General features: G+C 46.2%; 1 protein-coding gene and 1 pseudogene across 1 annotated transcript; both read right to left on the bottom strand.

Annotated features, from left to right (window-relative positions):
* LOC112553722 overlaps positions 1-22,023 on the bottom strand; it is a 40,963-nt pseudogene that overhangs the window by 5,239 nt on the left and 13,701 nt on the right.
* On the bottom strand, positions 8,043-12,055 carry LOC112577166 (neurotrypsin-like). Its single transcript, XM_025260164.1, has 9 exons — positions 11,841-12,055; positions 11,464-11,617; positions 10,857-11,014; positions 10,549-10,708; positions 10,157-10,318; positions 9,730-9,882; positions 9,371-9,532; positions 8,623-8,942; positions 8,043-8,180 (listed from the first exon to the last, which is right to left on the bottom strand). Exons 4-9 carry the CDS (start codon positions 10,643-10,645, stop codon positions 8,172-8,174), a joined length of 903 nt encoding a protein of 300 aa, XP_025115949.1. The 5' UTR covers positions 10,646-10,708; positions 10,857-11,014; positions 11,464-11,617; positions 11,841-12,055; the 3' UTR covers positions 8,043-8,171.

Below are 22,023 nucleotides of genomic sequence, written 5' to 3'. Positions count from 1 at the left end.
AAAGGGTAGAATAAAGACACGGAGCTACCCTTGGTGTTGTCCAGCCTCACCTTGCCGCTGGACGCCCTGGTCATGGAGACTGGCGCCTTCTGGCCGCCACCAAAGCCCAACTGTCGGCAAGCCACGTCAGCATCTGTGTTGGTAAAGTCGTAATCAGCTACCCGGCCCCTCTCTCCCTCAAACACCACCTCCAGGCGGCCGTAGTTGATCCCACCATCCACGAGTTGTAGCCTCATGCCTAAGAAACAATTTCCCATTGGCGCTTTTAGAAGGTTGACAGACAGTCCATCGTCAGTTCCAGCTTAGGGACACAAGACCACAAAAGTTGATATCTAATCTGTTTCTTATGAAAACAAAAACACCAATCAGGCCTAGAACATAAACAGATGAAAACTATCACAGTGCGGCTTTGCACAAGAACTGACACTGGTAAATAGTATTCACGGTAGGATATGTAAGACAGGAATCACCCAGTCAGTCTCGGACCATTGAGCATGCTGCTTCCTATCACGGCCTAATTGTAATTCAAGTAACACCACAATCATAATATGACAATCACAGTGACATCCCAATCACAATATTACAATCCCAGACAGGTCCTTCATGGTGTCTACCTGTACGGTTTGTGGCAGTCACGGCGACTTAACCAACTCTGAACTCCCAGGGACCAGAGTAGACAAAAAGGATAATCAGAGCTAAGGACGCGGGTGGCCTTCTGGCCAGTCAGTCGTCTTGGTGGCGAGGCAGTCCGGGTACTCACTCACCTGGCGTGTCATAGCACAGCACACCCGCGGTGACACGCGAGTTGCGTGTGGAGACCGTCCCCGAGCAGCCCACGTCGTCGTCCATGTCCGTGAAGCCGCAGCTGGCGAGCGACGACTCCAGGCCGGTGCACTGCAACCCTCCCACCAGGATGGGGGCGCCTGCACACAGACGGACAACGGTTTAAACACTGAAAGCGAAGCGAGTTCATTTCCACCTCCACCAACATGCGCACCACAATGGAAGGGTTAGTTGTTCACAGGTCTGGCCTTCACGGCTTTTCCCATGTTCTCTAGTTACCCCATTCTTCCAACTCCACCTTCTGTCCCCCACTAGTGCAAAGTGACCACTAAAGGTAAAGCTAAAAAAAAAAATCAAATTTTGGACAGGATCAGTATGTTCACCGAGGAAATCTTTAACTGGCAGACTTTACTGGGAGTAACTCATCCGACAGAGAAAGCAGAGCCCACCTGAGACGTCACTTCCGTAGAAAGCAACTCCGTAGCTGTACCCGAGACCATGGCAGGTGGCGTTAGCATCGCGATCGTCCCAGCTGTTGTTGCACACCGGACCCCACAGTCCGTAACGGTTGACCTCCACGGCGCCGTAGTAGCCTCCTGACCCAGCAAGTCGCACGGCCAGTGCTGTCAGGGACAACAACGGGGAACAAGAAAACGTTGGCAGAATTCTGTAAACAAAACTTGATTATTGAACAAACACACTTACAGTCCATAATACGCAAATTAAAGCTAGTCATCAAGAAGACTTCTCTAACACAGTGTCTACTGTGCAGGCTGAGCCTAGTTGAGGGGACATGGAAGTGAAGAAGACAAGACAGTTACTACAGATATTTCTGAAACAAACTCGTCGTCAGCGCTGACACCATCAAGGAGACATCAACAATATTATCCGAAGATTGAGGACAATGTCCACGTACTGTAAGCGTGCATTCTCTAGTCAGTGCACGTGTCGGTGTCCGTATGTTGAATCAGTTCCATGATGTGACACGCATCCGCATCTGTCTTCTTCCTTGTGTCAAGGAAGGATGTATAAGCGGGCAATGAGTGCAGGAAGCAAGCAATGAGTACACACGTTTGGCGATGTCCGCACGTGTTAATGTGCGTGTATTTGGTTGTGTCCGTGTGTGTTGAGTGTGTGTGTGTGTGTGACTATATCTTCAGGCGACAATATCCACTCATGTGAGACTAAGCGTGCAGTCAGTGCGTGCACGTGACAGTGTTTGCAGGTGATGAATGCGTCAAAAGTGCATGTGTCCGCATGAGTTTACTGAGTGTACGCATGTGACTGTATCTACGTGTGACTGTATCTACGTGTGACAATATCCACGTGGGTGCATTCCTAAGTCAGTGCGTGCGTGTGGCAGTTTTTGTAGTTGATGAATAAGTTCATGTGTCGTTGTCCGCCTGTTTGTAAGCGTGCATTGTTGAACGAGAGCGTGGATGTGTTGAATCAGTGTGATGATGTGGCAGGTGTCGCCAGGTGTCAAAAGGTAAGCGTGCAATGAGCAGAGCAGGCATGAGTGCGCACCTTGGGCGGTGTCCGCACGTGCGAAATGCGTGCTTGCATGTGACGAAGTCCGCACGTGGAGGAATATGAGCGTGCATGCTTGATGACAGCGTGCATGTGTGTGTCCGTATGTGTTGAGTCAGTTCAGTCATGTGGCACGTGGTACCGTATGTTACAATGTAAGAGTGCAGTGAGCAAGCAATGAGCAAGCGATGAGTAAGCAATGACTGCCTACATCCGGTGTGTCCTCATGTAGTGGAATATGGGCGTGTAGTCTGGAATCCGTGTTGCGGATGTCCGCATGGATGGAATCATCACGTGCATGTGAAGATGTCATCTTGTGCGTGCAATTATGAAGTCGCTGCACCCACGTGACAATATCCTCATATTTATTAAAGTAAAGCATACATTCTTGTGTCGGTGCGTGCGTGTGTGAAGGTGGTACGGCAAAGCTCAGAGTTTCAACCTCAGGGATGTTGAGGTCAGTTGCGGATTCACAACCTCGCGCTGCGTGACTGTTACTTACGTAGTTCTTGGATGGAGGTGTTAGAACACAGGAGGCTGGCGTATCTTCCGGTAGGGCAAGTCACCGGTGTGCTGAAGTCACAGTCTGCTAGTGTAGCCTCATCACCCCGGCATCTGTTCACCTTGAAGCCGATTTGTCTGGCATCGAGTGGGCCCGTACCCAGCGGTCCAAGCGCGGAACAACACTGAGGGCGCGCGTACAAGAAGCCGAGGGCCCTGCAGGCCACCTGTGCCGCCGTCTGGTCAAAGCCCTGGTCGCACACGGCTGTCCAGTTGTTGTTGACGTAGACTTCCACTCGCCCGTAGGTCGTCTGCTTTGACCCTGTTAACCGGACTGAACAGAAAAAGCAGCATTGTGATATCAGAATCCATCTGTCATTCACTCAGTTGCTCACTCAGTCGATCACTCAGTCGCTCGCTCAGTCACTCAGTCGTTCCTGATGTCCCCAGGCTGCTGACCTCGGTCAAAGCACTGCACTGCAGCATCACTGTCGTGGTTCGGGCACAGCTGGTAGTCGTGGAGACCGTACAGCCAGATGTAGCAGTCCAGGAGGCTCCGGGGTGCGACGGCGTCAAAACAGTCCACGTAGTCGATGAAGACTTGCCCGTCGCCCTGTCAGTGGGACACAGATTGTATCGCTCTGTAGCAACGGTTTTCTAACTGGTATGACGGGTGGTCGGCGAGCACCATGTCTACGTCCTAGGCTAGTATATATATATATGTAGGGGTAGGGTTGGGTGGTGGTCCTCGGTCAAATCGAATTTTCGAAAGTGGTACACGTCTGGAAAAGTTTGAATACCGGGGTTCTATAGGTACAACACACAATCAAGGTTGTGTCACCATAGTAGTACAGAATAAGTCAACAGTGTAGCCTTACATACAACATTCTGTCAACGAGTCAATAAACGACAATCAATATAACACAAATTTTGAAACTAAGAACTTTGTGCATTCCGCGGCGAGCTTAAAATTTCTGTTTGAAAAAATACTTCTTTTCTCTAGAGGAGAGAAAGCTTATCTTAAGTTGTACGTTAAGCAGGGTCTTCAGCTATTCAGATTTAAAGGTGAGGTTGTTGTCGAACCTGTCCAAATGTCCCGGCCCCAGAAAGCGTCCGGAGTTGAACCCCAGACCCTTGCAAGCAACATCGGCTTCCAGTTCGGTCCAGAACTGACCGCAAACCGTTCCGCCAATGCCATCGTCGACCCCACACCTCCAGACGACCCATCGTGCGTGTGCCGTTCACCAGGCGGAACTGAGGAGCTACACAAATATCAACGGTAAAAATAATTATTTAAAGAGGATAAAAATATACAAGACACGACACAATTAAAAAAGCGCATTGAGTACACTATTACAATAATTTCCAGAAGACTCTTTGGATGTTGCAGACAATATCGATGTAGCGGCGGTAGAAACAACAACAACAACAACAACAACAACAACAACAACAACAACAACAACAACAACAACAACAACAACAACAACTAGCGATTGTTACCGGTGTTCTGGTAGCAGATGACAGCAGCGTCGCCGTAGGAGAAGCAGTCGCTGATGTTGCCCCAGATGACGTTGTTGCACCTGGACAGGTGCGACTCGCTTCCGCGACAGTCGATGTTCGTCAGCCAACGGATGGCGGTGAAGAGGTCGCTGCGGTAGGCGCTGTAGTCGAACGCAACGCCCCCCGTGTAGCCAGCCTCCCTGCAGATGACGCTGGCGTCGTTGTTGTCGAAGCCGTTGGGACACACGTAGCCCCAGTGACCCATGTGCTGCACTTTGACAAGGCCATACGGCCGGTCTTGCACGGTTCCAATCTGAACGCTGTAGCCTGCAAGTTGCAAAAGAAATTATCTAGGGGCTCTTATAAAACTTTTTGCTTATTCTGTTTGAATCTAGAAAAGAAAAAGTGATGTACACTTGGCAAGTAAGAGCGACAAAGATGTGGCCACAAACGGTTCTTCTTAACAGAATTGTTTTAAAGAACTGACAGAGGGGAGGGACCACTGAGTCTCACCGGTGCCAGCAGGTGTGTTGGAGCACACGATGGAGGCGTACTTCCCTGAGGGGCAGTGAGTGAGACTGGTGCTGTAGGAACAGTCGCTGAACACGGCCTCGGTGCCTGTGCACGTGACCAAGGTCCGCACGATGGGCAGCGAGATGACCTCAAAGGCCGAGCAGCACAGGTGGATGCCGTACGGGTAGCCGAGGTCACGGCAGGCCACGCTGGCCTCGCGGTCCGTGAAGTTGTCATCGCAGACCAGCCCGTAGCTGCTGCTTGTCCTGGTTGACCAGAACCTGCAGGGCTCCGTAGTCTACACCCGGCTGCACTTTCACTGTGGACAAGATGGTGGCATTCTCAGGGTAGAGGATGGCAAACAAAATAAAATAATTATGATAGCAGAGTGGATTATATTTTTCACTATTTATATTTTCGAGAATGACAATTTTCGTGGCTGTTATAGCTAACCTTCATTAGAATTGCTCGTTAGTGATCTCAAAGTGGATTTTACAACAGCGAGGTGGTCCCAGAAGTTCATTTAGTAACCTTGGTAGTGACCTGGAGAAGGCATTTGACTACAGAGCATCACTGACCTTCGCCGGTGCAGATGACTGAAGCAGTGTTGGCGACACAGTAGCTGTTGGAGACGTTGACCGAATAGAAAGGGCAGTGCCACAGCTTGGCCTCTGACCCTGTACACCTGCGTGATGTCGAAATCAGACATTTCATTGTGGCTGACAGAGGGTAGAGTTTTGGAATGTCATATCTTAAAAGTCATTACATTAAAGTTAACGTTCATTAAACAGAATGAAGACCTGATGTGGTTACAGAAAAGACGTGACGCCATCAATACCGACCAATCAGATATGAGATACTGTGGGTCGAGCCAGCAAACTACTAGTGTGGCCAATAGAGAACAAACACCACTAAGAAGCATCACATCAATAACTTACCTCACGTTCAAGAAATAGTAACGTGTGCTGGTGCTGGCAGGTCTGGAAGTGGCGGTTGAAACAGCAGCGCCACCTAGGAAGCCAAGACTACGGCAGGTGACGGCGGCATCATTATCGGTGAAGCTGAAGTCGCAGATGGGGCCCCACACCCGTTGATAGCCACCTCCACTCGACCCTCGTAACGGATACTGCCCCCGGTCAGTCGCATCTGAAGGTCTAGGTGAGCACAGAAAGAACAGAACACCTCAAATAAATTACATTCCAAAATAATCCACCTTGTGATATCTTATTATCGTAGAATGAGCTTAGTTAAACCTCGGCTAGTTATATGTCGGCTAAGTATTTAAACTTAAATAGTTAAATGGCTGCAAGAGAATGAACTTATTGCTCCAAGTCCGCTACAGAAGTCACCAGCTCTCACCAGCTGGAGAGTTCAAGACAGTGGGTGCCCACCTTGCTGGCTGTTGTAGCAGAACACGCTGGCCACACTCCTGGAGAAGGAGGTGCAGGAAGAGGCGTCAGTGGAGAAGGCGCAGTCCGTGATGCTGACCCCGCGACCCGTGCAGTTGACGTTGGCGACCAACCGAGCTGCGGCTGTGAGAGGGATTCCAGAGTAGGTCGGGGTCATGGCCGTGCCGTAGGTGTAGCCCAGGGCCTTGCAGTACAGCACGGCAGCCGTGTCGTCCCACCCCTCGGGGCAGACAAAGGAAGTCAGGCCGTCTACTTGAAACATAACACTTCCAGGCTGCGACGGGGGTTCAAGAGGACGTAATCCTGTCAGAAAGTCACAGGCAGAGAGAGTTGTCTGGCGCTTCTTAGTGCTTATGATGGCTTTTGTCAATGACGATGCTCACAGGAAAAGGTACCAGTACATAGAAACACGTGCAACGTCCACAAAGATAATCACATCATCATCACAGAGATGGAGAGACCACCACCACAGACAGAAACACATTCAAAACTGACCGAAAGTCATAAAGTCGCCAGAAGTAAACAGCCAGCTAACGATGCCATTTCGTTACCTTGAGGTATTGAGGTCTTGCTGCAAAGCACGGAGGCATAGTTGGTCTGTGAGCCGGGGCAGGCAGCCACCTGAAGGGCATCTTGTCAAGGACGCTTCGTTTCCAGTGCAGTTGAGGCCAGTCACGGTGGCGTAGGAGTTGAAGTATATCCGCCCTAGCGCGCCCCTCGGGAGAGCTCGGTAGTTTCCGTAGCCGAGTTTGCGGCAGACGACTGCCGCCTCCAGGTTGTCGAAGAAGTCTGGGCAGACATAGTGCCACTCGGAGCCGTAGTACATCTGCACCACGCCGGCCACCGTGTCGTTGGTGGCCTGAGTGATGGACGTCAGCCGCACTGGGAGGTGGAAGACAGAAGTCAGATACACACGTGCGAACGCATTGGTATCGTGAGTGATCCATACATGCGAACACACGTACACATATTCATCCATACGTGAAACTGATAATGTGGTACCTTACTACTGTGTAATACACCGACGAAGCATGGAGTGCGTCTAAAGGTAGGAACAACAACCAACAACAACCAACAACCACAACAACAAACAACAAACAACAACAACAACCACACTCACACACATACATGCACATCTACTCGCGGTACCTGTAAAAGTTCTCCCGATGTTCTGTTACCTACAACATATACCGATGGGGGGTAGTGACGACAAATACTTCAATGTAGGTTTCTAAAGTCGCTATGTTTGCTCGCAACCCTCGGCTCTTTCATCACCAATGACATGCACTCACCGATGTCGTAGCACTGCACTCCGAGGTCGTTGTTGTGGCTGGCGCAGGTGTCTGTAGAAGGGGAGAAAAAGCCCTGGTTGCGGCACATGAAGATGCTGCTTTCGTATCCATAGCAACCGAGATCATTCAGTAATACCGACACTGCTCCTACTGGAAATCTGCAAGTTAAGTCAGAAATTATTGACAAACAAACTAATTTTTGTGTACCTGGGGAATCGATATCAGTATTTTTTAGTTTGTAAAGTTCAGTCCATAAACAACTTTTAAAAGGCTTTGTCACGTGACACCATGGGTTAAAAAAAAGCACAGTCCGTATAACTCTCAACTGATAACGAAAAGCTACCATCCAGCTAACAAATTCTCAAACAAAACCAATCACAGAAAAAAACTGGGTCAGAACAATCTTAGAGAAATGTGAGAGCTTATGGAATTAATCTGTAAACAAATGAATGTCACAGTACAGTATATCAGCCCCGTGATTCGTCTTACGGTTTGTACGTGCCGTCCACGTAGCCCAGCTGGCGGCACACCACCCTGGCGTTCGGTGTCCGGCGAGAGGTGGAGGAGCACACTGTGCCGGCCTGACCTCCATACACCACCTGAACCACACCCTCGCTGTCTGAGGTCCCTCCGATCAACTGAATCACAGGTGCTGTAGTAAAACAAGAAAGAACGCCCAGGATCACGAGGGTTGTAAGTTAAAAAGCCTCGAACAAAATCTTCATTTCCTTCTCATGTCCATAACACAAAAAGTCTCGATAATAAAAGTCAGTTTTCATTCGTTAGTAATTTTCGCAAAGTGGTTTTCAATAGTACTATCAATCGTTTGTGTCACGGAAGGGTAGATCACAGTCATGCTCAAGGTACACGGGTGTATAAACAGTCTGTCTACACTTTCTTGGTCCCTTCGGTGTTTTAATTGTGGTTAGTTCGAGGTTTTATTATTATTATTATTATAGTGATATGTTTCAACAGTACAGCTAAAGTTACAATTCTCTATCATGCACTCTTTGTCTTTGTTTTTTTCTCTGAAATTGTTTTTGGGTGTCAAAGGACCAAAACAAAAGACTCTGACTGCAAAGAATAACACTTACCGCTGCCATTGAAGCACAGAACACCTGCATCAGGTGGGTTGCCGTACGGAAGAGAGCACGTTTCGTTGCCAAGGCAACTAAAGATGGACGTCTCGAGACCGTGCAAGCCACATCGTTGAGCAGGTAGGGGCCTGGGCGAGGACCAGAGAAAGCCAGTGCCAGACCATCCCCATGTCCCAGCTGTCTGCAGGCCACGCGGGCATCCAAGTCATCCCAGTAGGCGGGACACACTTTGCCCTGAACACCGCTCAGCCTCACCACCAGCCGGCCGGAGGAGTTAGTGATCGGCCCCTGACCGTCCTCCAGGGACAGCGAAGAGGCTAAGAACATAAGTCCATGCACTAAAAAAACAACTTTCTACATGTAGGAATCACTCTGTAGATTAAGGACAAGGTAGGGCTCGGCAACAAACTCTAGCCCTTTACACTAAGGATGTTCTGAACAGAGCAAATTTGTGTAGAAATGTTTAGACAATGTATTGTCAAACAAGCTCGTAATTAGTTCAGCATGTTGACCAAAGGGCCGATGTTCCCAACGTTTGCTCCAAAAACACTGGTTTAACGATATTCTTCAATTAAGAACGGACTAACGGACAGGGCAATACTAAGGATATTAAACGAAAACAACACTCAAAGTAGCTGGTAACACTAAGGACTAGGAAGTGGGCGATAGACAGAAGACTACAGCAGCTGACACTATGGACTGAGCAGTGCTCACTAGTAAGCACTGAATGTAAGGTAATGTTCACCTGATGCGATGGAGCCATTGAAGCAATACACGGAGGCGTAGTTGGTGAAACTGTTCCGAACACAGGAACCTGAATCGTGCCTACACTGGAAAATGCTGCTTTCATTTCCTGAGCAGTTGAGATTCCTCCATTTGTAGGCATCCTGGTACGTGCCGTATGACCCTGCAAAACAGTTCTCTTATAGATACGTGACCTTTGCCTTTGTTCAGCATTTGACCTTTCGTAGGTGCTTACGAATGTTCGTAGGTGACTTGATGAGTATGACGGGGAAAACAAGAAAAAAAAACCAACAAACAACAACAACGATGATTGATGATGATGGGTGATGGATGAGTGATGATGATGAGGACTTTTCTGACCTGTTGGCAAAGCTATTCCGCGTTCAAATCCCAGCTGTCCACACGCCACTGTAGCGTCTGTGTCATCGAAGCCAGTGCCACACACTGCGTAGTACCATCTTCCGATTTTGACTGTGAGAACTCCGTGGGAATGGTCTCCCTTTCTGAGCCGGACTGTTACAGAAACATTGGTTAATGGCGAAGATATCAGAGAACAGGGTATGTTCGCCAGCACTACCACCTGGAATAATGTGAAAGATTATAATGCGACAGACTGACAGTCAACCATAGTCAACAATCTTACTATATTCAAAGAGTTTTTTGAGCCTCAGGACTATTTGTGCCAACGACAGCCCTTAGGGTCGTGGACCCCAAAGCAGAGCTGGAAAGCAGTCCGCTTCACATTCACTGAAAATCTGACTCAAAGAGTGGGATTCGCGTTTCTTACCTGCACCGAAGCAGGTGACACCCGCGTCCTTGGTGTGATCACTACAGGCTGTGTCCGTCTGCAGCCAGCCCTTGCTCCGACAGCCCAGAAGGCTCTTGTCCGAGTAACCACACGAGACGCTGTCGAGGGCACCTGACCACTGCCGGGACCATAGTAGGACCTCTGCCCCACAAGAGTTAAGAGCAAGTCACTTTTTCCACTCCCTTAGTAAAGAGCATCAGGTTCAGTTCATTTCAGCCATTCGTTTATTTGCTCTTAAAATTTATGCTCAGATTTATTTTATTTATAAAAGAATCGTTCACATGATTTACTCTGCGCCAATTATTCAGTTAATAGGTCTGTGAAAGGTCAGAGAAAACAGGATCCCAACTAAAAAAAAGTTCGTTAATAACCATTATCGCGTCTCCTCCTTGAAATCCCAGCTCTTGCAGACGGCTGTCGCATCATATTCAGACCAGTGGTTGTCGCAGACTGTGTACATCCCTCCATCCACAGACACCTCCACACGCCCGTAGCTGGCCCCTCCACCCACCAGCTGCACCTTGGGCGCCGCTGGAAACAAAGTAAAAATTAGTTTTCTGCTTCCTGCCTCAAGTTTTTGTCGCCTACTTTCTAATGAGCTTAGGCAAATTATCTTCTGGTGATAAAGTAGTTTGAGTTGTCCACCAATAGTCTGAAGACAACATTCTAAGTGACTTACTTGTGGTGTAACACAGAGCGTGGGCTGCTGTACAGGAGTAGGAAGGCGCCCCTAGCGGCCGCACCACGCACTCGTCCAGACTTGTCTCCCTTCCTGTGCAGTTAAGGGAGGTAACCCAGCCACTTCCGTCAAACTGGCTGATGAGTGGTCCCCCAAACCTAATCGTGTAAACATGTTTGTAATTAATTAGTAATGAACGTAGATCGATGGTTGAGCCTCTGAGCTTCTTAGACAGATGCGGACCACAGACGGCGATGCTGTGACTGTAGGACTGAGATATACACTGAAAACGCGTGGTTTTTTTTATCGTAAATAAATAAATATATAAATAAATTCTTTGTCTAGCAGTTGGCAATCGCTGCTACTAGTTTGCAATATTAGCATTTAGCCAAGGAGCTGGTCGAAGACCTTCAAGTTGGACATTTTGTGTAAAGAACAACTGAACGAGAAACAACGATAAGCAGACGACACTTGCTTTTGTGTTGGAGGAGAAGCAAAAATCAACGTAGAAGGTCTTCGACCAACCGGATGTATATTAGCAATTCTTTGGCAACAGTAATGTTCGACAGCTGTCTGTTTATTGTGAGAAGCGGATGTGATTTCGTACTTGACCCCGCCTGTGAACCCAAGTTGTTTGCAGACGACAGTTGCCGCAGAGTCGTTCCACGACGAACCGACGCACACCACACCCCAGGCCCCCATGTACCTCACCTCCACCCGTCCCCAGTTTGAGGAACCGTTGACAAGTCGAACGGAGAAAGCTGAAATAATAAAAAAAGGAATGAATTTGTTAAACTGTGAGGATTGCTGACATAATTTTGTATGCTGTGAGTTGTTAACTTATCAGAGTCCGCATATTTAGTCAAAGAAACTTCATCCTCGCTGACAAAGAGATTCTGCTCAGTGTCAGGAGCTCACCAGACCTGAATGTCTCCAATAAGAATATACTTACTTCTTCATGTTTTGAGAGCTGTGTTCACTTACTCGTATCTACTTGTGCTTTGTTGGTTTTGTAGCAGACAGCAGATGCCAGGTGGCTGGCAGGGCAGTTAGCAGTCGAAGACGAGAAAGAGCAGTTAGCCAGCGAGAGCTCTGTCCCTGTGCAGTTCATGTTTCTGGCTGAAGGTAAGTACCTGGTACGTGTGTAAGGACTAAGTCTGCTGCAGCACAAAGCAGCTCCGTCTGCGTACCCCATCATACTGCAGAAAGAAAACAAAGACAAAAATAAATACAGAAAAAATTAATTCGAAAGGTCAATGTTTGATTACATTTCATAGATTAGCTTTCCATAAAGATAAACTGTGAGAATGGCATCGCCTTTGTTCACTTGCCACCAAAACATTCAGCCATCTCCACTATCACCACCATTAGGGTAACATTAAAACACGTTGTCATGGATGTCAAGGCTGTGCTTATTAGATGTGTTCATTGTGTCCTTGTCATCCAGGATATCTGGACAGTGTTTGCCAAACCTGCAGGCGACTTGGCGTCCTTATCGTCCCAGTCGCTGTCGCAGACCGCAGTCCAGGTGGTGCCTGAGAGAAACTCCACAGACCCGTATGAGGCGGAGTTGTAGGAGCCATACTGCGCCCTCAGACGAGCTGCACGATGGGACAGAGTTTAGGACAGTAGACATCATTAGAAAGCAGAAGACTTATAGGCTGAAGAGTGTACTTTAAGGCGAGTAGACCTCACCGAGTCTGTGCAAACATTTAGTAGCTATGTGTGTATGTGAAGAACATAGTTATGGAAGTAGAATGGTGTGTCAGTGTAGACAAGGTGGTGTACAACAGAGTTTCATGGTGTGGGACACAGAAGCAGAACAAAACACAAGTGTAAGCATCTGTGCTCACCCAAATATTGGTGGCAGACAACTCCTGCGTCCTCCTGGTGCATGCAGTCATGTCGGCCCCAGGGCGCGGAGCTGCAGTGGCCCAGGTTGGACTCGGTGCCCACACAGGTGACACTGTCCAGCCAGATGGGCCCTGAGCCCTCGCCAAAGGTCGCATGTTTTCTCGCCTGTGGCCACACGACATAGTGTGTTAGTCAGTCCGTCTGTCCCACGGGAAGGGTTAGTAACAGTCTCCTAGGGGCCCACAAATTATCTTAGTAACAGTCTCTCAGGGGCCCACAAATTATCTTCGCTTCTCCTACTTCTGTTCACCACAATCAACGAACTTTTTATTCAGACACCGTGTTAAGTCCAATGCAAAGCACTCCATGCAATGCCCGGTTTTCAAACAGGTTCCTTCACAGCTTACTTTACCTTCATATATCTTTCTTTTTTGTTAAATACTTACCTCTCCCCATTCGCCGAGGCCCAGCTGCTTGCAGACGACCATGGCGGTTGTGTCGGTCCAGATGTCGTCACACACCGTCCCCCAGCTCTCATTGCTGTATCTCCTCACCTCCACACGGCCTTCACGTGCATTAGCTCCGCCCACCAACCGGATTTGTAGGTCTGCAAAAAACATTTTGTGGGAGAACAATCTAACAGTTCACAAACATTTCACTTTTTTGTCTTGTGATTTTTAAAACAGTTCCCTAAACGGAGCAAACGCTGTCAAAGAAATCGTGCAGTCGACTGTAAATGGTTTATTCAAAGAAGAAAAAAAGTTCCAGTGTTTGGACTTACAGAAAGGGGAAGAGCGTTAAAGTTAGGTTTCCTTTTCGGGCCAAAAGCAGAATCAAAATACAGCAACCTGTCGAAGACAAGAAGGGTCCTCTCGGATTGTAAAGACTGAGGATGAGGCAAAACAGACAACGAAAGCCAGCGAAGAAAAAGCAGACAAGAACATTATTTATTCACAGGACTATAGTGGTTCATTCAATAACAAGTTTACACCCTGATGGTAACAACAAACAGGGGAACATTTAAAGAGGTTACATGGGACACGAGTTTGAATAGATATAGTGATCATTGTCGCACATCGCACAAGTGGACTGAGAATCTCGTTTTCTTAGTCTGAGAAAAATACAGGCTTCAGACCTTTGAGCTGTTTTAACTGATAAAATAGTACTTTTAGAGATTTAACAGAGCAAAAGCACGAACGAACATACATATGATATGGGCAGACAAAAATAGTGGACAGCCATGATCTTGCGGCATTCATAATAATCAGACTGACAGATGTTAGAGATGTGTTATTCAAAATAATATCATCAGCAAGAGTGAAACCTACATTTCTAGCAGACAAAGGGAAGATAACATCATAGTTACTACATGAGACTGACCAGCAGCGAACTGGTTGATTAACTATGAGTGCAAGGAAGACATTAAGATATTTTATTATTTAATTTGAATTTGTTCTGTCGTCAATATCAGATTCATGACTCAGCCTAGTGGAGGAAGGTGTGAGTCCACAGAGCTAAGTAATGCACGTGGGTGTCCGTACCGAAAGACCATCACGATCCAGAAGAAGGCGAACCAAGAAGGACAGGGACTCACTTCAAGCACAATGCTAAAACAGTAAAAACATTTGAAACTAAAATGAAGCGGTGAGAAGACGAGGCCACGGGGTGTACAAGTGTAAACCCTTCATCCAGACACATAAACATAACTTGTTCGGAATTTCCATTTACATCGCGCGGTGGTGACGCACACGTGTGGTGAAGCCTGTCCGCTGTTTGATCTTCAGCACATAAAAGTAATCTGCAGAATAAATATGAAATCCCCACTTTAGGGATTTACCGTGCGTATGCCAGTGTGGCCAACAGCAGCGTGTAGCCACGCACGTGTGAGCAGACCTTCGTGTAAACATTCGATTTTTGAATAAATGAATATACCGCGCAACACTTCTGATCATGAACAGATTACTCGAGCTGACTTTCATTAGTATAATTGGCTTTGGAATCCGACCTGTGCACCAAGGAACAATAGTCAGGTGTCATTTACCAATTACATTGTTCTTTTGTTTCATTGCAAACAGGGTTACCTGGGCGTCTGGGTCACAGACCATTGTTTTCTAGTCACGCGACAGTAGGAAAATATATGATTGTTGGTACCAGCATTACTCAAGTTTCCTCTTTGTACCAACCACATCGAGGTGTGGACACTGTCATTGGCCACACGTCTGCCCTCGATAAGGATCTCAATAAGAAGCGTGAGACAAACATCCGCCTCCGCCCCCTTGCCGGTAAAACTTCACGAATACCAACTTTCCACCATTTTATTCTGACACAATATCTGTACAGACACGCACATAGGCAAACATACAGAGTGAGTGTGAGAGAGAAGAAAACAGATGGAAAAAGGAATGGAAAGAGGAAAAAAAGAGGAACTTCAAAGACATGGTGACTGTCAAGGCATTCCAGACAAGTAACTCACAGTAGTCATCTTTAACGGCAGACAACACCACATAACCGACCCAACAAGAGAAGGCAAATCTGTTTTGTAATTAAATAATTCAATGAATTTTTAGCTTGATCAAATGGGCAACAGCCATTGCAGCAGACTAGCGCCTTTGAAAGAAGAAAATAATAAAATCGCGAGAAAGATTTACGATGTTTTACTGTGAAGCACTCTACGACATAAAAAAATGAAACCCGCCGCCAGGTGTTTACGATTGTCAGTCAGACAGTTCGTTTGTATCGTTGGTTTATTGAGAGCAAAGGGACCTTGCAGCATGCGACCTGCCCCCGCTGCAACCCTGTGCGTGCATTACTCACGTGCGTCTACCGTAGTTGCTGTGCGACTGTGGCCGCTTGCATGACAGGCCTAGCGAGGGCAGTACTTTGTCAAGACAGCTAAGTGAGGTTTGGTCAGATTGTGACCATTGTTGCATGTTGGATGGTTAGAGAGAAGTAGTCAGCTAAGATTCGTGTAACTTATAATCACCTAGTATGTTTGTTTTAGGTGACCGTTCACGAGACCATGTGCACAGACTTTGCTAGGTTCTAGCTGTAGGGCGAACTTGCGAGCCACGTTTTGTGAATCCGGCCACAGGGTCATAGCCGTTGTTTAGAGTGTGCTAATCGAACACGCCCCCTAATTCTCCGACCTTTACATAACCTCTCGTATGAATGCAAATCCAAACATAACGGTGTATGTAGGAAGAAGTTGTCGAGCACCCAATCATTCTTTGAAGAAAAGAGTTTTGAGCTTATAATACAGTGTTAGTGACATCTTTGTATTTACTTAGTCTTTGAGACACTTACAAAGTCACTCACACACATACCTCGACTGGAAAACAACAGCAGCTGGATACCCCAGTCTAAAAATATGTCACATTGCTATTCTTACACTTCCTGACCCTTTAAACTGAATCCATGGAAGTAGAGACACATACTCGACTATGGGCTCCACGTTTGAGACCAGTGAGAAATATCGGTAGACTGGTCTTTGCAACAACAATGGGTGTATGAGCATGGCATAATCATTCAGAGTGTAAGTGGAGTTTAATTTTTTTGTAATCTGTCATAAAAATATAAGAGGACTTTGACAGATTCTTTTGACAATGTGGCAATAACTGGAGTGAGCTGTTTTCCTGGCAACCCACAGGAGCCCCATAGACAACAAAACAAAACAAACAAACAAAATACAAATCCCCTCACACACACTATCCTCAAGGGTTCGTGCTTCGGAGTCCTTGTGAAGAGATGCAGCATAGGGACACATCTGACGGATGTGCGGCTGTTGTTTTCTTAGTAACATAAATTTGGATGCTTCCATTGTAGTTGTTTTCGTGAAGCTAGACTCCACTATTTATGTTTATTGATGGCGTCTGGGGTTTGGTGTACTGTCCGTTGCCAAGGTATGGCCTCAAGAGCTTACACACGTTTGTGAGCAGTGCTCAGTCGTGGTTGTCACAGCGGCTGATGTAGGTGTTCCTACAGTAATCATCACACAGCGGCCCTGTTGGGAATTTTCAGGTAAACAAAGAATCAGACCACCGCAATTAAACATTTAAAAAAATCCTCAGTCCTGAGGCTATGAGGCTATGCTTACTGTATCCTGACACTTAATGCTGAATCTATAGGTGGCGCCACAAGGCGGGGGAAATCAGAGATGCTTGCATGTCAAATGTTATGACCAGGTGTAAACCAAATGACACCGACACTGCACAAGGCGATTGTTCCACACTTTTAACCTCGAGCTTTCATGCGCCGATAAGACTTATAATTTGTTTGTTAATATCACAAGTAGATTGGACGACATGACTCACCCTGTCATGTTTTATGTGTATTCTGACTCAAATACAACTGAGTAGATACAGGCCATGGATCCGATACACGTATTGTCACGCCTAAACCAGAAGTGGATAATATCGTAGGAGGAAATGATGCTAAACAGAGGCAAATAAAATTATCCTGGCACACTGAACATAAAGATTTTTACTTCTCGGGGGTGTCCCTATGGAGAAGGGACCGTCAGCACGACGAGCGCGTATGAAAACTGCAAAGGGAGGAAAGCAGTAAATACGGCTTCTCTCCCCTGAGAGAGCGCAAACCTTGACAAAACTGTTGGCAACACATTCACGATGTGCTTCGGGGCCTCACCATTTTTTAAAATAAAAAGCATGAATATTTTAGCTACGACTCGCTTTATGTCAGGAGAAGGTGAAGTGAGAATTCCATTTCCTGAACACCAGGGTTCTTATTGCCGCGTACACACAGGCTTACACACTTGCACACTCTTCCTCGCGAGTGTGTGTGTGTGTCATGCATGTTTACTTTCACACGACTTCCCGCCCGTGTGCATGTATTTTTTTCGCAAACGTGTATGTACATGGACACTAGCGAGAAGGTGTGTGAAAGTAAGCAGGTATGTGAGCGGTAATATTTGAAGCAAAGTGACATACACATCCATCGGGAAGATAGACTAAAGATAAAGTGTGAGGATGGTGAATAGAAATAAACAAACAAAAAACCCACATCAAAAGCTAGCCGGGTTGTCACCTGTGACTTTACGATTTCGCACGTGGAATATACTTCTATCGGCAGTGTGAAGCTCGTTTAGTGTGTAAACCCTACGCGCCTCGTGGGGAAAGGTTGAGTTGAATTTGGATAAGACTGAGAAAATAAAACGGGGGGAGGAGGGGTAGAAACCTTTTTTTCGGGATGTGTCGTCAGAACTTTCACATGCAGCACGAAAAGTAGTGAATTACCTGTCATGCACGTACGGTGTAAAATGTTCACAGTGATAATCACGTGCTGTGGAACGCGTCCGAGATGTCATCATCGTAAGAGAAGACGAAGATGAAGAAATGAGGTGAGGATGGACGGACGAGATGAAGGGAAGAGGGACAGAATGACGAAGGCCGTCTAATGACAGAAGGATGAGGAGGCGGATGGAGGATCAACGACTTACATCCCACAGAAGTCTCCTCCGAGATGTCGACAAACATCAGCAGCACGACAACAGCCAGTAGCGCCAAGCTTCCCATGTTGCCCCGCGAGACGCACACCGACACCAGTAACTCCAGCCACGACAAGTCAAGAAGTCACGTCACAGGTCCTCGCCATGTTGATCAGACAGTTTTTACGGGGCTGTTTAACGGCGCGGCGCCCCTTGCCGTCCTTTTAAATCCATTTACGTTGCGGACACGGGAGGTCATTGGCTACAACAGGTCACATCCGGATGATAAGCAAAGACCGGGCTCGCACAGCACCGTTCTGTTGTTTCAAGATTTGCTCGGAGGTGTTGGTGGTACGCTGCCTTGATAGGCTGACCTTTCAGGGCAGGAGTTTCAATTGTTTGACAGGTCAGGATCTGCAGACCTGAAAAAAAAAAAAAAAATCTGGATGGAAAAAAAAGGGTCAATTCATCAAGAGGGTACAAATGAATTTGATGCTCGCGACTGGCAATAGGAAGGCGTTCATTGTTATTATGAGTTTCTCATGGCCAAGCTATTCGCACCACCGTGGAGAGAAAAGGACAAATAGGTGAGAAATGAACTCCCTGAATGCTGATCACAACTGACAAGTGCTTACCTGTCTGAGTGTTGGCTGTTAAACGAGCTCACAGTTCAGCTGCGGAATACAATATTTGCAATTCAAACAAGGAGGCGTGTTTGTTGTAAATAAAAGAAAGAACAATATGACCCTGTGGACTTACTCCTGCGTGAATAAGATTGGACACAGCTGCCATTTGCTAACATTTTATACAAAGTATTGGGAAAGAATTTTACTTACCAGGTGACTTGAAAATCTTCTCTTCTTATTTTTTTCCTCAGTGTTCTTGTGAATCTTTAAAATCATTGACGCACCTCTTTCCTCAACGCAAATGCGGTTATTCGGCCATTGGAAGGTGGTGGTTGTGGTGGTGGTAGGGGGTGGGTAATATATCTGTGTACATGTATGCGTGAGAGTGTGTAAGCTCGATGTGGCTCGTTTTAAATTAAATTCTCCACACCTCTATCTGACAAAAGTTGAGATGTATAAGTTTAAGATGAATGGGAATATAAGAAAAATTCTATACCGACTTTACGGGCGCATAAGAGTTTTAAATAACCTCCTGGTCATGTCGTCAGAAGAGCGAAGAGTACTCTTAGTGAAACTCACTAAAGATACTTACAAAACCACAGAGAATAATTTATGTTGATTAGGTAAAAATTCTGAACCTTTATCTCTGATATTCGTGATGAGACTGAAGAAACACGCCTGACCAGAATCTGGAGAGACCTAACTAAAATAATTACAATCTGCGCGGATATGAGTGAGAATAATAATCAGGACTGGGAATTGATAATTTTGTCTTTAGCATGGCTCGTGCTCTCTGTGCTTTTTATATTGTCTCTTCTGCTGTTTTTTTAGAGGTTAATCTGGTCCAGTTTCATGTTTCATCATGATCATCATCATCATCGTCATCAAACATATATTGCACGTGTGGGAGCATCTTTCAAAGAACACATTGGTTGTACACGAATTTTCTACTAGCGCCCTCGGGGGGCAGAAGCACTTCATGGAGGGTGGGTAAAGGTACAAGTGTGGTATGCTTTACAAAGTGACATAACTTGCAAAAATACTCTGGGTGGGTATATTCCTTGCTATGCCTGATCTACCTCTCATCTACCCTCTTGGGTGTTATGCGTTGTATTGAGTGGGTGGAGGAGGAGGTAAATAGTCATTTGCATTAATTCTGTATTTGTTGCCCCTGGCAAGCAATGGAAAGTGTTTCTGGAAGGTTGAATTTGTTTCAAACGGAAGCATCGGGTACGATCCCACTGAAGAGACTGGAGTGGAGGAAGGCAGATTGAACAGATGGGAGTGTGGCATGTAGCCATTAATGACCTGGTTACAGGAGGTTAGTATGTTCTTGTACCGGTTAACAAAAACCTGGGGCTTGCAAAGTAACCAAGGCTAAAGCTCCGCCCAGTGTCAGCACATTGATGGAATGGGAAATCATCTGATGGTCCCCTCATTTCAAATTTGTTCCGTTTTCTCGATTCTTTCTTCTGTGTTTTGTATATTACTTCTATATTCTGTCCTTGAGTGACATTATCCTCAGAGAGTCAATGTCGTTCTTCTAATTATGTACCTTCACATTTAATTTATGTTAACTATCTGTACATTTAATTGTTCATGTGACAAGAACTGTGTGTGTGATATAGAGTGCTGTCCCTTTGCCTAATGGTTGAAGCTCTTTGTCGTTTTCTCTCGTCCGTGGATCAGCGTTTGAATTTCTCTGTCTCCTACCAGGTGTTTACAGTCCGTGCTCCTACTGATCTCTGATGTTTTCGCGCCGTTTGCTTCTGTTCTGGATTGTTCTTCAATGCTTGTGCTGCGTCATTTCTTCCAGCAAATATCTTCATCCACTATTGGCTTTTTGTCTTTTGTTTTTCATTTGGTCATCTTGCTTAAAATTGACTTTACAGGATAACTTTTAACTGACACTTTTATACTTTCCTAGCAAGGTGATCATTCTCTTTTCCATTTTCTGAGTGACGAATCCTGTACTTTGCAATATGTTATGGAGAGGAGATAACATTTTGGATGTGTGTGCTCCAACGTCTGGTGATACGTTTCGTGTCGTCCTGAGGGTGTTTCTGGATTGTTCTCGCGTGTTTCCTCAGTGCCAGGATTCTGCTCTGTTCTCAACCTTTTGCCCTAAAACTTCCCATACAGTATTCCGAAGATTCATTTTTTTTTGCTGGGATGAATTGGAAATTTATGACATTGCTTATACCAACCCTCGCATTGTGAAGGTCATCTTCACGGAAAGTCCGGTGCTGGCATGAAGGCGAGTGTAAATATTCACAAGAACTATTCGAATCATTTCGCTTACCACCTTAGGGTGTTATATGCTTCTAAAGTAACACAGCATGCTAGTTTCTATGGCCATGTTCGTGGTTCTAACTCCACGGCATCTGTGCACCTGGAGCAAACTTTCCAGAAGTGCCTTTATTCTCAAAGAAGTGTCACCTTTGACCTCAATATGTGTGTTTGCCGTCGGCTAAAGTTCAGCAAGATCGCATGTATATGCTGATGGCATTTATTCTATTTTCAACATGAGCTACTCGAACAGGGTTCACAATCAACTCTTTGCTTTTAAGAACAGCTGTGTGTGTTTTGTTCAGAGCTTTGAGCCTCCTCCTCCTCCGTGATCACAGTCTTAATCTGCTCCACGCCAGTCTCCATGTCATGTAACCATGGATGTGGACTGCTGTCTGTCTGCCGAGACCAACGCTTTGCCTCTTGCGAAGTTCTCTGCTGTTAGTCTCGAGGAGAATGTGACTAAACCGGAAACTTTGTACACACCAGCCTCGCTCTAGTAGTTAAGCTGAAACGTGGCTAAACCGGCAGCTTCGTCTACACCAGCCTCGCTTAAGTAAACTGAAGAAAAAAACGTCTGCAAGCAGTCCAGTAATACAAGGTCGTGGTGTAATGTTGAGTATTGGGTACCTAGGCCGTTGTATACACCCTGATAAGGGTGTGGGGATAAGCGATTAAATGTGATGCGATGATGATGGACAGACGATGGCAAGGATGATTTTTGATTGCGATCTGTTTATGGGTAGTAATAGAGATTGAAAGTTATGAGGATTGTGAATGTGTTCTTAATTTTCAACATCAGTCATTAAACTTTATCACAAACCAAGAATGAACACCGTCCCCGGTGCGTAATTTAGGATTTAGTTACTTTCAGTCAGCTCGTGTAATTTTTAGTATGCGTACGAGTTTTTGTAATATCCTGTTCGCAGATTACATATTAGATGCTTCAGTAGAC

Source organism: Pomacea canaliculata, linkage group LG1 (genome assembly GCF_003073045.1).
Source record: "Pomacea canaliculata isolate SZHN2017 linkage group LG1, ASM307304v1, whole genome shotgun sequence".
Classification (NCBI taxonomy): Eukaryota; Metazoa; Mollusca; class Gastropoda; order Architaenioglossa; family Ampullariidae; genus Pomacea; species Pomacea canaliculata.
This window is presented reverse-complemented; position numbering and strand designations above follow the sequence as displayed.